Here is a 19849-nt window from a genome sequence, read left to right on the forward strand (position 1 = left end):
ACGCAAACGGCTGCCAAAAAGGGTCAAAACCGGTCAAAAACGGTCAAAACAGCGCCGGCTTCGGGAGAAACCGGGGACGGGCACGGCCGGGGGGGACTCGCTGCAGCCCCGGCACCCCCACACCCCGGTGCTGCTGAGGCTCCGAGAGCGGGGTTCCCACGGGGTCCCGGCCCCATGCAGGGCTTTGTGCCCCCTCCAGGGCTTTGTGCCCCCTCCCGGCCACCGCCGCCTTTTGCTTCCCTCTCTTCCCGCAGCGCCAACACCCCACAGACGCTTGTGCCCCCCCCCGCAGGAGGGCTGGCAGGCAGCAAATCCCCCCAGGGCAGCAACGCGTCCCCCTTCCCCGTGTCCCCTTCCTTCCCCCCCCCCAAGGCGGTTCTCCCCAGCACAGCCCCGTGGGGAGGCAGTATTCAAGCACCCGCACCCTCCCCCTTCACCGCAGTTTTTCCTCGAGGCTCCTCTTAAAGCTTCCTTCCTTTACCCCTTCAGGCTTGTTTCACGGGGTGAAGGCACCCGGGGAGGCAGAGGGGGGGACACGCCGCTCCCCAGCCCTCCCCGTGCCACGCGAGGAGCCGATGTGCAGGTGAGCATCGCCTCCTGCTCCCCACGGCCGGGGGCAGCCACCCTCCGAGCCCCTTCTCCCCCCTTCCACCCCCGCAGGGGTTCCCAGCTGGCAGCCAGCCACAGGGGGGAGAAGCGCCTGAAGCCTCCCGTCTCGGCTGCGTTCGAGGCCTGGGGAGCCCGGCTCTGCCTCTGCTGGGCGCTGCTCATCACCAGCGGAACAATCACGCAGGGAACGCCGACGATTCAATGCAGGAAAGTGCTTCGACCGGGGGAGGCTCGGAGAAACCAGCCCCTCTCGCAGCGAGGAGGCCCGTGGCGCGCGGTACTTGGCAGTTCCTACCATCCTCGGAGGAAGCCCGCTGTGGTTTCTCAACCCCGGGGCTGCCTCGTGGCTCTCAAGTCCCACCTTCAAGGCACTTTTGTCTCCACGGGCTGGCCGAGAGCCGCACACGGAGGAGCCAGAGCTGCTGCTGCTGGCTTGCCTTCCCCTGGGCTTCACACCACCAGGGAGCTGTGGAAGACGACGCTCTCCTCGGGCTGGCCGCGCTTCCAGTGTTCGTAATTCAACGCGGGCGACTTGGAGACGTCGCCGAAGCCGTCGACCGCAGCGTCCTTCCGCACCCCGAGGAACGGGGAGGGGGCCGCGGACTGGCAGGAGGGAAACGGGCCCGCGCCGGGGCTGGAAGACGCCGGGAAGCCCCTGAAGAGGAAGCCCACGTTGGGGAAGAGAGGCTTCACCAGGCTGACGGGGCAGAAGGCAGAGCCGGTGGGGTTGAAGTGCACTTTGTTCTTATCTGGGCAGGAAGGCTGGAAGCTCTGCTCGGGGCCGGGGGAGCTGAGGGAGGAACAGGATGCCGTCAGGAACGGGACCCCCAGAGCTGCCCGCGGCTGCAGGAAGGCACCCGGAGTCGCGCGCTCGTCAAAGAGCCGACGAAAAGCACCACTGCCTTTGCTGCGAGGACCGCTGCTCACGCAGAGCGGCACAAAAAGGCCTTTTTGTTCTGAAAGCACCGTTATTTTCAGGTGAGCCGCCTCGAGAGGCTGTGCTGAGAACAACCACGGGCTGCGACGGGCAGGAATCCCGAGATCCTCCCGAGGGTCTCAGCGCTGGCGATTCAGCTCCCAGCTCTTCCACCACGACCTGAGCAGCCAGGGTTTTGTCAGGCAAACGGGTTCTTAGAGACCGTTTCCCACTTCTAGCACAGGGCAGGGGTGACAATTGCAGCACCAGCAGCCTCAGCTGCCCCTGGCCCTGCCCCACGGGAGCTCCCCGCTGCCCACAGCTCCTCCTACTTACGAGGCTTCTTCAAAGGCACGGACTTTCTCGCATCCCTCAGGAGGTTCCCGTTTAAACACGTAGCTGTGGTTGGGCCGAGGAGAAGAAGCGAAGGCCAGGACTGGAGAAGGGCTGCCCTCCTCTGTAGGGAAGAAGAAATACTTTCGGAGACATTTTTCAAAGATCCCAGCAGCACCAGAAGCCAACCCCGGGCCTGCTCTTCTAAACCCCGCGCCTGCAGGCTGCAGCCACACCCTAAAGCTGCAGCGTTTTACCCGTGGGGTTCCCAGCTCCCATCCTGCACCCCCTACAGGACCCCACCCGCTTGGAGGGCAACGGTTTGAGCTCTCCAGGTCCTCCACTCTCCAATCTCGCTCCCATCTCGCGTGCAGAGACCAAGCGGGAGCCACAGCACCGCGGCCACCACAGCGCAGGCCCCTTGTGCCCCTCCCATTTTGCCCCCCCAGATTTTCAGCGCTTACCTTTCTCCTTCGGATCCGGCTGCGCCTCATCCGCAGCAGAGAGCTCTTCTGCTGCCAGCCTCCCCGGGGTGCGTGGAGAAGGGCGGAGAGGCACGGACGGGGAAGGAGAAAGCGAGAGGCTGCTGCAGCTGCCGCTGCTGGGCTCCAGAGTCAGGGCTGCATCTCCAGAGCCTCTCTGGGCAGGCGCTGGTGCCCTGTGGCCGTCTGGGACATCCAAGATCTGGGGAAAAAGCAAAGCCTTAGCAGAGCAAAAACCCTTTCAGCAGGGAAAAGGCGCAGCAGCAACGGCACCTACAGGTAGCAGCTGCTTGGGGTGCTGGATGCCGACGGAGGGACGGCTTCCACCCCAGGGAGCGAGGCAGCCGTTGGCAAAGCAGAAGGACAGGGACCCTTCCCTAACATGCGTAAGGGTTCACAAGCTGGCTGGGGTCACCTCTGCACAGCACAAAACGGCCTCTGGATGCCTGTCTGCGACAGCCCCTTCATGCTGTCAGCGAGGCGTCGTCTAGCCCGAGGTGAGCACTGGCTCATCTCTCGCAGCACCAGCGAGCTTTAAGGAGGGAAGCCAGCAGCTGCTTGGCACAACTCGGCCATTTACACGCCCAGAACAGAACGAAACCAGACACGGAGCCCGTCCCCGTGGCCAAGAAACATACAGGCAGAGAGTGTCCTCGGAGGAAAGGATGTCGGGGACCACCCAGGAGATTCAGGGCAATCTCGCGACCTTCACTCACCCTCAGAAGCTCTTCATCTCCCTGTTCCTTCACAAACACTTCCTCCAGTTCCTGGTTTAGCCCTTCCAGGCTCCTGTGCAAGCAGGGGCTGAGCCTCAGAACAGCAGACGGAGAAAGGAAGCCTGAAGGAGAGTCCTGTAACGATCCAGAGTCAGAGGCATTAGCTGCATCCGCACCAAGTGAGGCGTTTCGGTTCCCTCCTGTCCCACAGAGCTCAGCCAGAGCCCTCCAGGCAGCTGCCCAGAGAGGACGGACAGAAGAGCCGTGTAAGCCCAGTACCTGCAGATCGAGGCACAGGGACGTGCTGAAGAGGTGGGGGGAAAAGAGGAGAAAAAAATAAATATCTCCTTTCTCAGAAAGCAGAGTGAAATCCTGAGGAAAGCCTGGACGCCTGCCTGCAGGAGCGCGCTCTCCGCCTCACCAGGAGGCACCGCGACAGCAGAGCAGAGGGAGACGTGAACGTACCCTGAGCGATCCAAGGACATCACGGTCCCCCTGCAGCGGGGAGCTCTTCTCCTTTTCTTTGCCACTTCTGCCATTTAGTTTTGTTCGCTGGAGCTGTTGCTTCAGTTTGGCAATCTAGCAAACAAAGTTGCAGCTGCAGAACCGGGCAAGGCAACCCACCTCCACCAAAAAGGGTCGTGCCTCGGCTCCTCCTCCCCCTCTCCTTCAACCCGCGAGGAAGTGCCAAGACAGAGACAGCTTCAGTCGCGCCACGAGCAGCTCCGGCCACCTCGCAGGGGATGGACCAGGAGCACTCGCGAGGCCTCGGCACGGACTCCCCCCCGCTGCCAACCCAGCTCCACCAGCGGGACGTCTGCCACCACCTACGGGGCCGGACCCCACGCTCACCGCGCCACCTCCGAGCTTCTTCCCATCGGCTGCCTGCGAGGTCGGCCTCTCGTCGCATCACCGAGCGCTGGCGACGAGAACGGGGGCCAAACGTCTCGTCTCCAGCAGCAAAACCCTGTCCTCCCGCTGCCCTCCCACGCCAGCAGGGGCCTTAAGGACTAACACAGATCTTGCTGAAGCATCGGGAGCGGTCCGCGTTACCTCTCTGCGGTGATCTGTGCTACCCCAAGAAGCAGAACGCTTGTGAGGACTGGAGCTGGCTTTCCCCACTTCCGCGTCATGCCAGGACACCGGAGTCTGAAGCGAGGAGAAACATTGCTGAGAACAATCACGACATTGACCGTGCTGGAGACTTGTGGTGGAGTCCTAAAGAAGGAAAGTCATCAAGTGCTGCCCCTTCACAGCCCTGTTCCAGCCTTCCCCCGTTAACACCCGGGCGTTCGCCAAAACCGCGGCACATTTTGACTCAACGCCTGCCTCTTGGGAACCTGGACCCCCCCCAGACCTGCAGGGGAGGGACCTGCCCAGAAATCTGCGGCTTCAGCACCGCAAACACCCGGCGAGACAAAGCTCACCAAGCTCTGGAGCGACAACCACAACTGCTCTGACGCCCCGCGCCGTCGGGTTTCAGGCACTCGCCGCACGAGGCAGCGTTACCGGGAGGGAAAAGCCTCCCCCAGGGGTTGAGAACATGCCCGACCGCTCGATTCGGAGCCCTCAGGCTCCCGTCGCAGAGTTCAGAGGCGTAACCAAACCCAGATCGGCCCGCGGGCTCGCTGCCGCGGCGCTGGGAGAGCCCGGCCGCGGGGCTGGCAGCTCGCAGCCGCCTCCCTGCGTGCAGGAACAGCCCCGGCAGCACGTCGCGGGGCTCTTGTCCAAGCAGCTCCGTTTTGCATCTCGATGGGCATGGGGCCGTCCGTCTGATCGGCACAGGGCGTGAGCTTCCTTCCAGCGAGCTCAGGCTCCGTGGACCAGAACGGTCCCCAGGGCGCAGCGGTTTCGAGGCTGACCAGCATTTTTCCCTCACCGTCCCGGTGCTTCACACGTCGCCCCCGTGTCGCCGCTGCCTGCCGTTTCTGGGGGAGGCTTTGGACAACGCTCCCCCTCCTCCGTCCCCCGGCGAGAGGCTGCCAGGAGGCGCAAGGGGCCTGAGAACGGAGCCTCTCCAAGCAGCTTAACGGAGCTCCCCAGAGGCCGCTGCCCCAGAGGCCGCTGCGAGAACAGCAGCTGATCTGAGCAACCCCACCGAGGCAGGAGGAGGACAGGAGGCTCTCAAAACGTTCTCAAGCCTGTTTAAACCAAAGGAACGAGGCGAGTGACACCTAGAGAGGTACCGGGCTTCCCTTTTGTAACGGGATGCAGGTGGCTTGGGGACAGCAACCCGACCTCCTCCTGCGTTCCAGGCTGATTTAAGCCGTCCCTCACGCACCTCAGGCAGAGCACACCAATTTCTGCACAGCTACAACCGCTTGCTGCCCAGGTCTCCACTTCTGTGAGCAGCAGACATCGCGGCACAGGGGTCACTCCGATTTCAGCGGTCAGTGGGGTTTGAGAGGAGAAACTCCTTCTCCCAGAGGAGTCTGTCATCCCCGCGCAGTGCCGAGGACCGGTGCTATAGGAAGTCCTACAGCAAGCACCAACCTCGCCGTTCCAGCGCGTGGCACGCCTGAGCTCACTTCCTACCTCAAATATTCTCTCCTGAACAGCTCAGGAGCTGGCGTTTCACCCAGAGCCCTGCGTCCATTCCTATCCCCACGGATCCCGTGCGGAAGGAAGGCGAGGAGGAAAGCTGAAAGCCTACAGGAGAAGACCCCAGCTCCATCCCACATGACCGCGAGAGGCGAGTCTGCGAAAAGCTCAGCTCTGGCTGCCGGGAACAGCCCAGGGCACGGGAGAAAATCCTCCCAAGCACAGGAAGGCTCCTGAGCCGCAGCACCCTGCACCGCCCCGTGCCAGAAGCCCCTCACTGCAGTCCACCCGTGACACCGCAGAGAAAGAGGGCTTAAAAAGGAGGAGAAAAGGCCTAAAAAGAGCTGCTCGTCGCAATAGGAAGGCCTGAAAATAGAGCGGGCACGCCACCTCTGGCAGGCAGACTGTCAAGGCAGAAGGAAGTTACGGAACCTCTTGTACTAACTGCGGCAAAACCGCTTCCTCAGCGAGAGGAGCGAGAAACGCTCTGCACAGCGAGATAAAGCCACGAGCTCCAATCATGCACGCGGCTGCCATCCCCCCCCCGCAGCGAGCACCTGCGCCTGTATCTCACTGACCCACCCTACGACAGCAAACCTCCAGAGCTCTGCGAAACAGCTGATGGGTGGCTGACCAAGGGGGGGGAGGTAAACACGTGCCGGCTAGCAGGGAAAGTCCCCGCGTCGATAACGGAAAGCATGGAAGGAGTGGCAAAGTCCTGGAGGTCGCAGCGAGGAACGGCTCGTTAACGCAGCGGGCGGGCTGGAAGCGAGGACTTCGTTATTCCCGACAACACCAGACCGGAGGCTGCGCGTGTGGGGGTCCCTGCGCCTTTCTGGGGCCCGTTGCAAGGTGAAATCAGCGTTTCCAAGACGCCTGCAGGTGGCCGAGGACTGCCACACGCCCGGCCTACTCGCTGCGGGAGCCTTCAGCTCAGCACCACGGCGGTGCTGCCTCCGTTCTGGGAAGGAGCTGCCCCACTTCGCCAGCCTTTTCCCCCACGGGACCGAACTAATTTAGCTCTGAAGCCCCGGGGTTAAGCGTGCCCGTCCGCTTTAGGACAGAAAGGAAGGGCACGCTTCGGACTCAGAAAGCAAGTTGGACAAATTCTTTCCCTTCCTCTCCAGCCTCTGCCCTCAGCGGTGCTCTTGGGCATCAGGGCTGAAACAAAAGCAGGCGAGAACACGCTGGAAAAGGACAATGGAAGTTGGAATCCAATGGAGAACTTCCTGCAAACAGCCCAGTTACAAATTGTTGACTGGCAGAGATCAAGCAGCAAGTTAACGCGGACTGAGTGCGCTAAATGAACGGCTCGTGAGGCAAGCGGATGCTCTTATCCCTCTGAATTCCTTCACCTCCGCAGATAGGCCAGCACTATTTGCTGCCGGACAGTAATATTTACAGGTTGCTAAGAGTTCCTCGAGGTCTGGAGCTTTGCCATCCTAGAGCAGAGAGCTGCGTTGTTCGTGCTAGCGAGCCCTTCTGTGGGAGCACCCTGGCCTTCTCGCAGCGTGTGGCACTCAGCCCGCGAGCGTTATGTAAGGGCTTGGCCCACAGCTGCGAGCCAGACAAAAAAAAAAACCAGCCTCGTGCTGAGCCAGGGCTGGAGCAGAAAGCCGGAGGCCATCTGCCTCCAAACAAGGCCAAGGAAATTCCAGCTCCGCACCAAAGTGGAATCAATCGAAGCTGAGAAGCAAAAGGGGGGAAAAAAAATAAAAGAGCCTTCCTAGAAAGTCGCAGCTGGACAGACGGAGGCTGAACGCTTTCCCTCTTCTCCCCCACCTTAGGTCTCGGTTCTGCAGCCCTCTCTCGGCCCAGAGCCAGCCCGGGCGCTCTGCAGCGGTACCTGGGTAGCTTTGTCATTCACGCACGAAGCAGAAGCTCCTTCGGCATCCCGCGGCCACTGTCCCAGCAGGTAGGAGCCCACGATGGTGTCCAGCGAGGAGGTGCGCCGCACGCGGGGCTGCCGGGGCCGGCACGTCTTCTCCCCAGCAGCAGCACAGGGCACGCTGGCTAGACAAGGGGCGAGAGAACAGGGTAAGACATCCGAAGCCGAGACCCAGCCAAAGCCGCCCCGATTAACGAGCCCACACCAAGCACAGAGATCACCAGAAGGGAATCAGCACCTACAGCCCGGAGAAGCCCGTTCATGTTTCGGAAACCCAAGTCCCCGTGCTTCTGACGCACCCCCCCCGGGGTCCTGCTCCCACAGCAACGAGAGCTTTGGTGCCAAGGCCGCGCCGCCGCCCCGCGGGGACAGTTTTGCTGCTCCGAGGCAGCTATCAAAACAAGGAGCAACAGAAGCAGCACTTCAGCAGCGGGCCACACGAAGAAGGCTGGTGGCCTGGCTGCCCTCCTCCCCGCTCCTCTGCTCAGCGCTCGTCTCTTGCTTATCGCCACCAGATTGCTCCTTTAGAACAAGAGGTTTTATTGCAGCCCTCAAGTGGCTGCTCAAAACCCTTGATCAGGCATTCCAGACTAAGCCAAGGTTGCTGCTGCACAACCGAGCAGAATTCTTGACACGGCCACCTTGCTTTTACACGAGCACCACAGAAAAAGCACTCCCCGCTCTGCGGAGCCGCGTTTCTTACCAGCACAATGCCCGGGTGGAGACGCCCGGCTCTTCCCGTGCTACGACCCAGCAGGGAAAGGCAGGCTGCGTGCCTCAGGTTCCCCCAGGAAGCGGGCTGCTGCTTCCAGCCCGAGGGACAACGAGGGACCGTCGGCGGTTCTGGGTCTCCAGCTGGACCGCGCGAGGGCTCGGTGCCACCAGGAGGAGCGCGCGCTCGCTCAGCGCCAAGCAGGAAGGACGAGCGCGGACACCTGCCCAGCAGCTCCGCGCTGCCCGGCCTCCACGCTGCCTGCTCGAGACTTTCAGGAAGAGAGGCAAGTTGAGGCCAGCAGAAAGGGCCGTTTGCATTTCAGGTTGATGACACGCGCAACTTAAAAGCGGCCCCGTGGCCTCCTGGCGAGACGTTGAGGCCGCGAGCAGCTCTGCTCCGGGAGCGTTCCGTACAGACGTCGTTCTCTCCCTTCCTCCTCAGAATCGGGGCAGGCAGGGAGCACCCACACCAAAAGCAGCCTCAGCAGCTCTGTATGGAAAGGTGTTCCAGCACTCCCTGCCCCGCATCCTGCGGGCTCACAGCTGAGACATTCGGGGCCTGTTAAATACGCCCTTTTATCAGCTGAAGTGCCCTTTGAGAGCGGAATTCCGGCTGTAGGGGAGAGAAGGGTGGGAACAAAGGCACCTGGGAGGGCCCCGTTAGGCCTCGCACCGCAGCCACGCCTGGGAAGGTCCGCACAGGACTCAAGGCATATTGTGCTGGGTCCAGCTGGCATTTCAGGTCATGCTCCCTGCTTCCGACAGCCTATGGCAGCCACCCCTAACTCATTTAGAAGCTCGTTAGTGTCTGCAGCTTCCTCTCCGGTGCCTCCTTGCCCCCACAGGCTCCGTAACGTGCATCTCCGTTACGGCTCCAGCTGCCTCTCCCCGAGGTTTCTGGCACAAATCAACGCTGCCGCCACCGGGGAGCCCCCGGGCTGAGCTGGGCCGGCCCACGGCCACCGCAGCCCCGCCAGCGGCCGCCCCTCGTCCCGCACAGCTCCCCAGAGGCTCCCCCGCACCTCTCCAAAGGGCTCCGGGTGACTGGGGGGGCACCTTCCTCGCCCAAAGGGGCCGCCGCCGCCATACCCAGCTCAAAAGGGAGAGCGCGGAGGGGACGGCACCACGGAAAGGACCGCACCCACCCCCCGCGGGACGCCCGAAGCACCCCCAGAGGCTACCCAGGGGCAGAGCGCGGGGGGGGGGGGGGGAGGGCTGTGTGGCCACCGGAGGCCGGGCTGGGTTGTGCGCAGCACCCAGCGGCAGGGTGGAGCGTCCTGTTTACAGCCCCGCGCTATTATCGTGTCCCGTCCCCCCCCCCCGGCACCGAGCCTGCACAGCTGCCACCTGGCCGCGAGCGCTGGACTGGGGCCAAGGCAGCCGCCGAGGCAGCCACCCAGCCGAGGAGCGTCGGGTCGGGGAGCCGCTTCTACTTTCCGTGGGACAGCGGAGCTGCTGGAGATAAGGGAACCGTCGCTCTATCTCCGGGAGCCACTCGGTCGGCCTCCGAGCGCCGCAGGAGGCTTTGGCGCAGCCTCAAGTCGAGCAGGGTGCAGCCACGGGGGCGTTTAGAAGCAGGAAGGTCGCGGTTTGTTCGCAGGACTGCTGCTGTAGATTTGCAGGCTCCCTACTCTTCCCCAACCTCATCAGGGAGCTCAGGGCTTCCTAAAGAGTCTCCTAAGGCAGCCAATCCCTGTGTCTAAGAAGACAACAACAGGCTTTAGGCAACTCGTAAAAAACTGGACTGAAATTACTTTCAATTCACCACCCCAAGACTTCCAGAGTCTCTGGTCAGTGACCAGCACCTAAAGCTGAATCTGCAGATGGTGACAAGCAGAACTAGCGTTGCCACTGCTGCTTGCTCTCAGGAGTTGGAAGATTTTCTTCCTTCCTTCCTTCCCCCGCAGATTTTGCCCTGGGGAAACTGACCCTCCAGTATCACTGAGCTGCTCAGGAGCTGGGGGACGCGCTGATCCTGGTGGTTTTCTGGAACGTGTCCACGCAAAATCTATCTCAAAGTGACGGAGCGTGAAAAGCAACAGCCCCTGGTTCAACCTAACCAGCTCTCCCAAAGGGTTTTGGGGGCAGTTTCCACGTTATGAGCTCAAGCAGGAGTTGTGAGCTTTCAGGAGTGTTTGTCAGGAAGCGTTTAGCCGGGATGGAGCCCAAGCAACCCTGTCAATAATTAACTCATGCAAATACCTTCCCCCTGCTGCGGCAGCACTGACAGCTAATTCTTTCGGTTCTGTACCGGCTTCCCTCGCGTGCACCTCGCGGCGCTCTCCGCAGAGCCAGGTGACACCCGGGTGACGCCGCTGACCTGGGGGACAGGAGGACGACACCGACGGCCAAGCTGAATTTCTCACGGGGCTGCCAAACCACAGCAGCACCCCGCGCCCCGGGGACACCTTTCAGCCAAAGCTCGCCCCGAAGCGGGCTGCTGGCCGTGGATGCGGGTCCCCCGTTGCACCCCAGGCCTGTTTCCACCCTCCCTCTTCTTGTTTTAGAGCCTAACTGGACAGAAGACGCGTGCAGGACTTCCAAGTGACCGTACGAGGGAAGGAATCGCAGCTCCTCTGACCTAAACCTGGTGAGGTTTGGTCAGAGGGATCACAGAGGCCACCTCTGGGGACCCAAAAGATTTCAGCCGGGCATTTCCAAAGCAGCCCCTGCTCGTGGAGGCGTTGCTGAGATGACCAAAAGCGAAGCTTCGACGTTGTAACCCTGTGAGGTCTCATTTCAACCTCCCTGCAGTTTCATCACGGCGAACCGAGCTGGCTGACGGCTTGTTGCAAGCCTCAACTCCCAGCAGCGAGCTGCAGAAACACGGCCGCACGTTTTGCTTTTCTTTCCCCTCACCGAGCAGATGAAGGAATTTGTGTCCAGACTGCAGCCACCGATTTCTGAAGAGTCCCGAGCTTTTAACACAGCAAAGGCTAAAAACCTGCGCAGGAAATAAAAAAAAAAAGGGCTTCTCCCAGCGTTGTTCCCGTTACGGCACGCTTCGTTTTTAGAAGAAACGTGAGGATTTCAGGAACCTCCTCACGGCACACCAAGGGCTGCTCCTGCACGCTCCTCCTGAGAACACCTCCACGGGATCCTGCGAGGAGCCGACCTCTGTGTTCTGAGAACCCCCAGCAGGCGACCGGGCGGCCTCAGTCGTTCTTCGGGCCGTGTAAAATCTTGGCCCTGGGACAGCGCCGAGAGCTGCAGGAGCTGGAAACCAGCAGCGTGGGGCAGGGATGGACGGCAGGGTCACACCCAGCCGCCGCGGCAGGAAGCGAGCGCAAGAAAGCGAGGCCCAGAGCTGGAGGAGTGCTGAGGTGGAAGGCCACAGAAGCTAGAGAGAGGATTTCCCCCGCGCCGAGACACCGCCCGCCGGGTCTGCGTCAGGGAGGGGACAACGAGCCCGAAATGGAGACAGGGACCCGGAGGAGACGGCAGGCAACCAAAGGGTGTAAAAACCAAGGCTGTAAATCCAACGCTGAGGATTTACACCAGGCCCACGGAGCTGAGCCCCGGCACAACGGGCAGGCTGACTCCAAGCCCAGGAATTACGGTCAGAAGTTGATAACCGGGGAGAAGGCAGCAGGGGAGCCACTTGCAGCTGATGCGTGGCTGCAAGAAAAGAGCAATCTGAACGTTAAGTGGTTTCTGGAGGAGAACGAACCCCGAATTTACAGGCAGAGTAAAAGGTAGCGATGAACACAACCCTCAGCTGCTCCCAGAAAAACTCCCACAGCCACGGCAGGACCAACGGCACGGCTCAGCGCAACTCCTGGCATCGTCTTTTTCAGCCCAGGTCTCCGGGACGGCAGCGCCTCACACCCGTACCTCTGGGCCTTGGTTAAAATTCGAACCCCTTTAGGGAGATTTACAACCGAAGGGGAATTCACACCCAGACCAGGGCGGGATTTCAGGGCTCTTTGCTCATTTCAGTAACAGAGGAACGCCGAACCCTCAGAGCGCTGAAATCCATCGCGCCTTCCGGCGAAGGGACAGAAGCTGCGGTTAAACCACGCCGCCCCTCGCGACTCTTGCTCAAACAGCTCAAGACAGCCGAAAAAAAAAACCAAGTACCAGCTGTTCCCAAAGCACGACCTTCTAAGAAAAGCCGCGCCACCTTCCTCTGCTTCGGCGCTTCTCCCACGTGGACGGGCGCTGGGCAAGCAGGAGGACGCCGCAGTCGCTGGCTCCAGCCAGGGGTGGAGCAGATCCCAGCGAACAGCTCCCCGCTGGGAGCCCCCCTCTGATCCCACCCGGCCCCGGAGGCTTCCCCGAACCAGCCCCGGAGCCCAGGGCAGAAATTCCAGGTTTTGAAGAAATTCCAGGCTTTGCCATCCTTGCTCCCTGGCTGCCTCAGGAGCGAGGCCGGACAGGGCTGCCCGAAGGACGGAGCATCTGCAGGTCTCATCGGGGGGAAATTCCCGTGGGACACCAGCGGTTCGAGCTGTCGGGGTGGGTTTTTTTTTGGTGGTTTTGGGTTTTTCTGGCCACTGGTAAACAGCAACTCCCTCGACCGCTGCTCAAGGCCTGAAGCTGGAGCTGAGCGCTCGGTTAATGGAGGAAAAGCTGAACTTTTCCCCTTTATCTTAATTCTTTCCAAGTTTGTTTTTCAGATGATAAAACAACCTGAAGAATTTCAACATCCTCGCAGCCTCCGGTTGAAGCGCACGTCTCCTCAATCCAGCCTGACGCAAGACGCCGCGGCAGCGGGACCTTCCAGCAGAACCGTCTCTTTCCCACCAGTACAGGTGGGGAGCGCTTCCGAGCCGCCTTCCACGCTCTGAACTTCGTGGAAGAACCAGAAGCAAACCACAGATGTGCCGGCAGCCTCGCACGAACGATGAGGGAGGTTCGGGAACAAGCAAAAACCTGTTTAAACGTGAGATCTTTAGGACTCGCTCTCATCTGGAAGCACAGATGACCGAGGAGTTGCCCCCATCACCCCTAGCAGGGGAGCGAACCCTCAGCTATGCAGATGGGGGTTGGGTTTGGGGTTTATTCCTCCTTTTTTGTTACACCTCCTTAAATCAATTCCTGATACGCATCCAGGGATCAGGATCCCGGCAGAAGGCAGGGCTCTCGCTCAGCTCGAGGTGAGAAACCTTTGATTCCCAAGCCCTTGGAAGTCTTCCAGCCTGAAGCAAAGCAAACAGAGCAAGCCACCCTTTGTGTTTCGACAGTTACAGACAAGGCGGAAAACGAGGAAAAAGCAGCTCGTCCTCCCCACGCGGACGGCTACAGAAATCACATCAGCACTTCACGCCGAGCCCCGCTGCCCTCCTCTTTCGCAGTCATCTCCGTGACTGATTTTGGTTAAGCCACCTGCCCGGAGGGCCCAGCGAGCAGCTACTGGAACGATTCTGCACCGGGCGAAGTCACAGCACCTGAGTTCCCTGAGCATCACCTTCCTCGTGCGGGCTCCAGCTGGAGGAGGAGAATAGCACGGTGAATAGCGGCTCGCTGCTACAGCTCACCTGACCCCGTTGTGCAGAGCGGGCTCCGGCACGCCAGGAGCTGTGCAAACTCAGTAGATCCTGCTCCTGAACGCTTTCAGACCGAGAAGATGGCAAAAAAAAAAAAAAAGATGAGAAAACGAGGCGGGGGAAGAGAAGCAGCCTGACGGAGTCACGCAGCAGGTTGCGGGCGAGCGCGGAGACAATTTTCTCCCAGCGTTTTCAAAGGATGAACCACCCGACCCGCCTCGATACGTGCCTCGCTTCCTCTGCGGTCACCCCTGAATTATCAGGTGGCTCGATTGAGAGCAGAAGAATCGTTTTTAAGCGCAAAATGGCCAAACAGGGATCCCACGAGGGAATGTTCTCACAGGTCCAACGCTCGTTTGCTGTTGGGGTCTCCCCGCACAGCCACCTTGAGCTGCGCGAGCGATGGGGAAGTGCCAACATCAGCCTGGTGGAGTCGAGGCGGCTGCGAAGCCTCGCCACTCACCCGCTATTTCAGCGCCGAGCTTTGCACACAGAGAGCCGGCCGCGCTCCGGGGCTCAGTCAATTCTCTCGCCGGGCGAGCGCTCGTCTCTTCACGCCGGGCAGCGAGACGTTCCCCCCCACCTGGCACCGAACTGGTTCCGCTCCGCACAAGCAGGTGCCCGGCTTCAGTTTCCACCCACAAACGTTGCGAACTCTGCTACGGCCCCTGCAAACCTGATAAACCCCAGGCAAAAGAGTCAGCAACAAGAACCTACGGAGGGGAAACGAGCCGAGAGCTTCCGAGTTCCTCTGGTCCCGTCCCTTCCCTTCCCCCCCCCTGATAAATCTGCCTTTTGATGTCATCCCCAGCATTTTAAAGCAGGGAGAAACTTGTTTCGCCCGCAGACTGTCAGCACGAGGCAGGGTGAGTTACAGACGTGTCCTTTGTTTCCCCTTTCCCACACCCGTATCCAGAGGGTAACAAACCGGGAGCAGCAGGTTTTAGGCTGAAGGGATGATCCTTATCAGCTGAGGGCTGCGCCGGCCCCGAACGGGCTCCAATTACCGCGCCAGAAACTCGTTCTACGCCAAACAAAAGCCACCTGCAGCCTTCCGACTCCAAACCTGAGCCCCGGCGTTGTGCTCAGCCGCGTTTTGTACAAAGAGGGATCTCATTTCCTCGGACAGAAGCCGGATTCTTCACGGCTCGTGCAGCAGCAGGACACCTTCGAGGTTTTCCCATCCCTGGACCGGTCTCTCCACGCCCACCCTTTCCCCATTACGGCTCCCCGCTCGTGCTTAACCCCTCACTTCTCTCGTTGACCCCCAGCCAAACCCTGAAGGCAGAAGCAGAACTGCTTTGTCGTGATCAATGCCGGAACTGGAAGAAGCCAAGCTTGGGAAGCAGCCGTTGCCCAGCAGCGCAGGGTTCCCGTGGCACCCCCTGCACACTCACTGGAGGGTTTTCGCTTATTTTTGGAGCTCAGAGCGAGCTGAGACACTCCTCCTCTACACATCTTCAATTCTGAGCGTATCGATGTTTCAAATCCGGGGCTTCCTTGCTCATTTGCTTACAAAAACGATCTACGGGCGTTAAGCAGCACGAAAAAAAAGCCAAGAGCAGACACCGCAAACACCTGGGCCGCTATTTCGGTAGCTCAAGGCTTTCCACTCGTCCCCCGGGCCGCAGAAACACCACCGCACACCGAGCCCTAAAGCGACCACCAGTACTCGAGCTATTCAGTAGGGTTAGGAGGGGGGAAAGGAGACCCCCCCGCGTTCGTTCCGTGACGCCGGCAGCAAAGGAAAGAAGGGGAGAGAGAGGCTGGTGGCGGCTCTGCCGGATCACCACCACGTCGGCAGCAAGCCCGCAGCACTTTCAGGTGGTAACCGGACGTTTTTATTCCTAGAGAAACATTTTCATTTTGCTAAACGTACGCTTGGACGGCGCTGCCTGTGAACAGCGGCCCACTCGTCTGCCTCTATAACACGCACCAGGCCCAGGCTTCATCCAGATGCCAAATCAAGCTGTTTGGCACTCTGCTCGCTGCGTCTCTACCGGGATCCACGCAGCTGAAACAACCGGACACCCCAGGGACGGGCACGTCGAGCAGGCAAGCAGCAACATCCCAAGCAGATGAGGCAGCCCAGCCAACTTCCCGAAAAGCTACAAGGCACCGCAGAATTCGGGGGTTTGTGGGCGAAGCCTGGCCAATTTCTGGGGATCCTGGCGAAGCGAGGCCATCCGTAAGGCTTTGGTGTCAAGGGGGGGGCAGAGCAAAAGGCGCAGCGCTTGTCAAAGCCACTCCTGGAGGATGGAGAATTGCATCTCTGGATCCTGCTGGTGTTGTTGTCCACTCCACCGCTGCTGTGGTGGGCTTGGAAGAGAGATGAGAAGCCCTACACGCGTAGGGCTTGGAAGAGAGAAAGGCAACGACCTTGAAACCCCCAAGAAGTTAATTCCAGTGCTACACAGAAAAGCAGCTGGTCGGTAGCTTCTTGTCCAGCTCTTCATCCTGACTTACTCCCTGCTTTTAAAGGAGCATTGTGAAAAGTCTGCTGAAGAAGTAACACCAGACGTGACTTCGCTTTTTCACCATATCCCCTTTTGTTCCCCTCCCTGCACGAGCCAAGTGAGCCAGCTACAATTACTCTCAAGGCACCACGCGGTAAAACGTGAGCTGCAATTTAAATAAAGCTACTTCTCTAGTGCCATACCAGGAAAAAAAGCAAGCATAAAGACTTTTCTGGTAGTCTTACTTTGAGAAACTCAGGTTTCAGGCCTGCGGCGCTCGAGGAGGAGGAGGGCTGGGCTCTGGGGGGCAGCCCAGCAGCAGACTCCCGTGCGAAGGCTCAGGGAGGCTGAAGTCTGGCTGGAAGCGTGGATATTCTCCAAGCAGCAGGTGCTTTGGTGTGGGCTTCGGAGGAAACGAGCGCGACCACAAACGGCACGAGCACTGCGATTAAGTGATTTCGACTTGCGGGGTCCCCACAAAGCTCAGCCCACGCCGAGAGCACAGCGCCTGCACAGCCCTGCCCGCCCCAGCAGCTGCCTCCGAGCTGCCTAACCCGGGACAGGCGGCTGCAGCAGGGACGGCTCCGGCCGGACCCGAAGAAACACAAACGTTACCTGCTTCGCCACCTAAATCCACGTCGCCTTTACGAGAAGGAATTAAAAGACATCGACACCAACGCCACGTAGCGGCTTCATGGCCAGGCAGCCCGGTCTCTTCATGTCTAAGCAGCAAGTGAAGTCCTTTCAAACGACTCGCAGCCCTACTTCCTGGCACCCCCCTGCTCGAGCTCTTCCTTTCAACAGAAGCCCTTTGAGAGACCCAACAGCTGCTCCTCGTTTCAATGGGATCCTCTATTATCAGAGCAGCTGCAGGATCAGCCCCTGGATCGCCCAGCACCTCTCCCTCTCCGAGCACCGAGATCCCCAGAAGCCAGGCAGCTCCGGAGCAGCTCAGAAAGCCCGCGGAGCCCTGCGGGAACGACGGGATAAAGCGCCAGATTTCCACGTTGAGCTCCCAAAAGGCAGGAGCGGTGGATTGGGAGTCACGACAGCACCAGGTCTCGGTTAAACGCTGCCGGTTTAATGCCACGGCTCCCACACACGCAGGGAGCAAAGCGAAGCTTACGATGAGCGACCGAGGCAGAGAGCAGGGGAAATTCAAACGCTTCCAAAGCCGCGTATGAAAAGCCTGCGATCAAGAGGAAAAATTCAAGCTCCTGCAGCCGGAGCAGCGAGGCACGGAGCCAGGAAGAAATGAAGACCAGCAATTCTGGTTCATGTCAGCGGAGCCGCAGCCTCTCTGCCCTCAGAAAGCCGCGTGGTGCTCAGGAGCAGGCACAGCACGGAGCTCCCAGGGCTGAGAGACGACAGGCAGCCTGGCTCTCCTTTCTGTGAGCTCTGCTTTCTTTTCTGGAACATCTGAAACTACCGAGTAATTGCCCAATTAACTGCAACTTCACCTTCATTTCAGCATGCTGCTGAGAAGGAAGGAGAAACTAGCCCTCAAAGTGTATTTCATTAACTCGTTTCAAGTGTAAATTGAACTAAAAAGCTTTTAATAGCTTCTCTGATCAATACCGACTCTGCCAGGGGCACGGAAGACTAAGTCTGGTGTAATGAGACGCGTCCCACCTCCAGAAGGGCCATTAATTCATGCCTCGGGAAGGGCTGCAGCGCTCACTTGTCCCAGGCAGATTAAGGAGCTGCCACATTCAACAAGAGAGCTGCACCCCAGGCAGCCACCCCCCAGATCGGCTGGCCCAAACCCTGACGAATGTTTCTTGCTGTTGAAGAACTCCTACTAAGCTTACCATCAACCCAAGGAGCGTTTCGCTGGTCCTTGGATGCTCCCTGATCCAACTCACAGCCGAGCGAGAAGCCAGGAGCAGCTCCACGAGCAGCTCACGCACATGAAGAAAAGCCAGGGGCTGTTCCCGGCTCACCCAGAAATTACATTTAAATAAACCTCAACGAAGCGGCCAGGACACAGCCCGTGCCCCGCGGTTCGGGTCGGATCGCCGTTAGCACAAACCCACCCGTCTCCCCTTTACCGACTCGCTGGAGCCGCGCACAACAAAGGGCTGGGGAAACCACCTCCGGGGAGGCGAGGCGCTGGCACGGAGGCGGGCGGGGAGCGAGGCGCCCTGCCCCGGGAGGCCGCCGAGCCGGGTCCGCTCCGGCCCCACGCGTGGACCCCGGGTCCCGCAGCGTGGCTTTGTCCCGGCCGCTCCTCCCCCAGGCACCCGGGGCTCGCTTTCCCCTCCGGCCTCGCTTGTTCCCTGTCCCCCCCCCCTCAGCGCTCTGGGGCCGCTGGGGGTCCTGCCACCCCCGACCCCCCAGGACCCCTCACCGCCCCCCCCCCCAGCCCCGATCCAGGCACCAGGAGCCGGCCGGTTGCGAAGCCCGGCTGCCGTTACCGCCTCCCCCCCTCCCCGCTCGGTAACGGAGCCGCCCGCCTCCCGCCGCCGTTACCTGCCCGGCCGCCGTCCCCGCGGCGCTGCTGGAGCTGGAAGGGGACAGTGGCGCGGAGCGGCTGCAGCCCCCCCGGCCCGCCGCGGCTGCAGGAGGTGCCGACAGCCCCCGCCATGGCCGCCCCGCCCCGCCCCGCCCCGCCGCACTGAGCCCCGCGGCCCGCTGCCGCCGCTTATCAGCGCTCGGGGGCGGGACCGGCGAGAGGACCGCGGCGCTCATTGGGTGGTTGTGAGAGCGAACGGCTCCGCCCCCTCCGGGATAGCCAGTGAGAGCGCGCTGCCAGCCGCTCGCTGCACGCGCTGCGACCATAGCCAATCACAGGCGCTGCTAGCCTTGACGGGCGTCATCCCTCCCGCTAGAGCCAATCAATGAGCAAAGAGCGCCTCGAGCCCCGCCTCCTCTCCGTCCCCTCACGCAACCAATCACAAGAAGGGCTCGCCGCCGAAATCCCGCCCTCCTGAGGACGGCCAATCGCACACCGCCCCGAGCGACCCGCCCCTTCCCCGCCTCCACCAATGGGAGCGAGCCGGCGGTGTTTGTGTTCCGCAGCCCGGCGGGGCCGGCGGCCAATGGGCGGCGGGGTCACGTGGGCGGGGCAGGCGCGGTTTCTCTTTCACCTTCGGGGGCCGCTGGGCACGACGGGAAGGGGCCGGGGGGGGGGGGGGGGGGGGGGGGGGGGGGGGGGGGGGCCGGGGGGGGCCGGGGGCCCTTGGGGCCCCCCCCCCCCCCCCCCCCCCATCCCCGCTCCCTTCCGTCTGCGAGGGTTGAGGCTGTTCCACCACCCCCCTGCGGTTTCATTATTTCATTATTTCTTTACCTGAGCTCACCCCGTGCCCCCCTTGTACCCCAGCCGCCCGTTGGGGGAGAAAATTGTGATTTCAGCATCATTTCCAAGCGAGCTCCCGACCGTCTGTACCCCTCCCTCGGCCACCTGAACTTCAGGCCCCAGCCCCTCCCGGGCTGAGATGGGAGCTTATAAATAGAAATAAATGATATTTAAATAAATAGCTGGAGAAAACAGAACAGAAACGGGGCTGCCCGAGTTGTTTTGGGGCTGCTCACGCAGCGTGCAGGGTGCTACGGTTTCATGGGGCCGGCAGCCCCGGAGCCTCGCTGCCCACGCTCTGCGCCCCTTCCAGCCCCCCCCAGCCTCGCCACCACCGGCTTCAGGAGGCCTCGGGGCTGACTGGGCGAAAGCCATGGCAAACAGGGACCCGTCCGGATGCGGGGGGG

At 61.0% G+C, this 19849-nt stretch overlaps 1 protein-coding gene and 1 long non-coding RNA gene across 4 annotated transcripts; both read right to left on the reverse strand.

The window, feature by feature from the left end:
• Positions 1-894: 894 nt before the first annotated feature.
• Positions 895-18750, reverse strand: FAM117A (family with sequence similarity 117 member A). 3 transcript variants are annotated; one of them, XM_035347894.1, is made up of 8 exons: positions 18617-18750; positions 7444-7610; positions 4110-4205; positions 3522-3635; positions 3057-3191; positions 2323-2542; positions 1862-1982; positions 896-1399 (listed from the first exon to the last, which is right to left on the reverse strand). In XM_035347894.1, exons 1-8 carry the CDS (start codon positions 18729-18731, stop codon positions 1060-1062), a joined length of 1308 nt encoding a protein of 435 aa, XP_035203785.1. In that variant the 5' UTR covers positions 18732-18750; the 3' UTR covers positions 896-1059. The 3 variants fall into 3 exon arrangements, with proteins under 3 accessions (XP_035203786.1, XP_035203787.1, XP_035203785.1); XM_035347895.1 differs by lacking the exon at positions 4110-4205 and having other exon boundaries at positions 895-1399; XM_035347896.1 differs by lacking the exons at positions 3522-3635; positions 4110-4205 and having other exon boundaries at positions 895-1399.
• Positions 10284-18099, reverse strand: LOC118178965. The gene is made up of 3 exons (XR_004756340.1): positions 18088-18099; positions 14568-14572; positions 10284-10411 (listed from the first exon to the last, which is right to left on the reverse strand). It is a non-coding gene; the product is annotated as an uncharacterized LOC118178965 (long non-coding RNA).
• Positions 18751-19849: the final 1099 nt, after the last annotated feature.

Source organism: Oxyura jamaicensis, chromosome 27 (assembly GCF_011077185.1).
Source record: "Oxyura jamaicensis isolate SHBP4307 breed ruddy duck chromosome 27, BPBGC_Ojam_1.0, whole genome shotgun sequence".
Lineage (NCBI taxonomy): Eukaryota > Metazoa > Chordata > Aves > Anseriformes > Anatidae > Oxyura > Oxyura jamaicensis.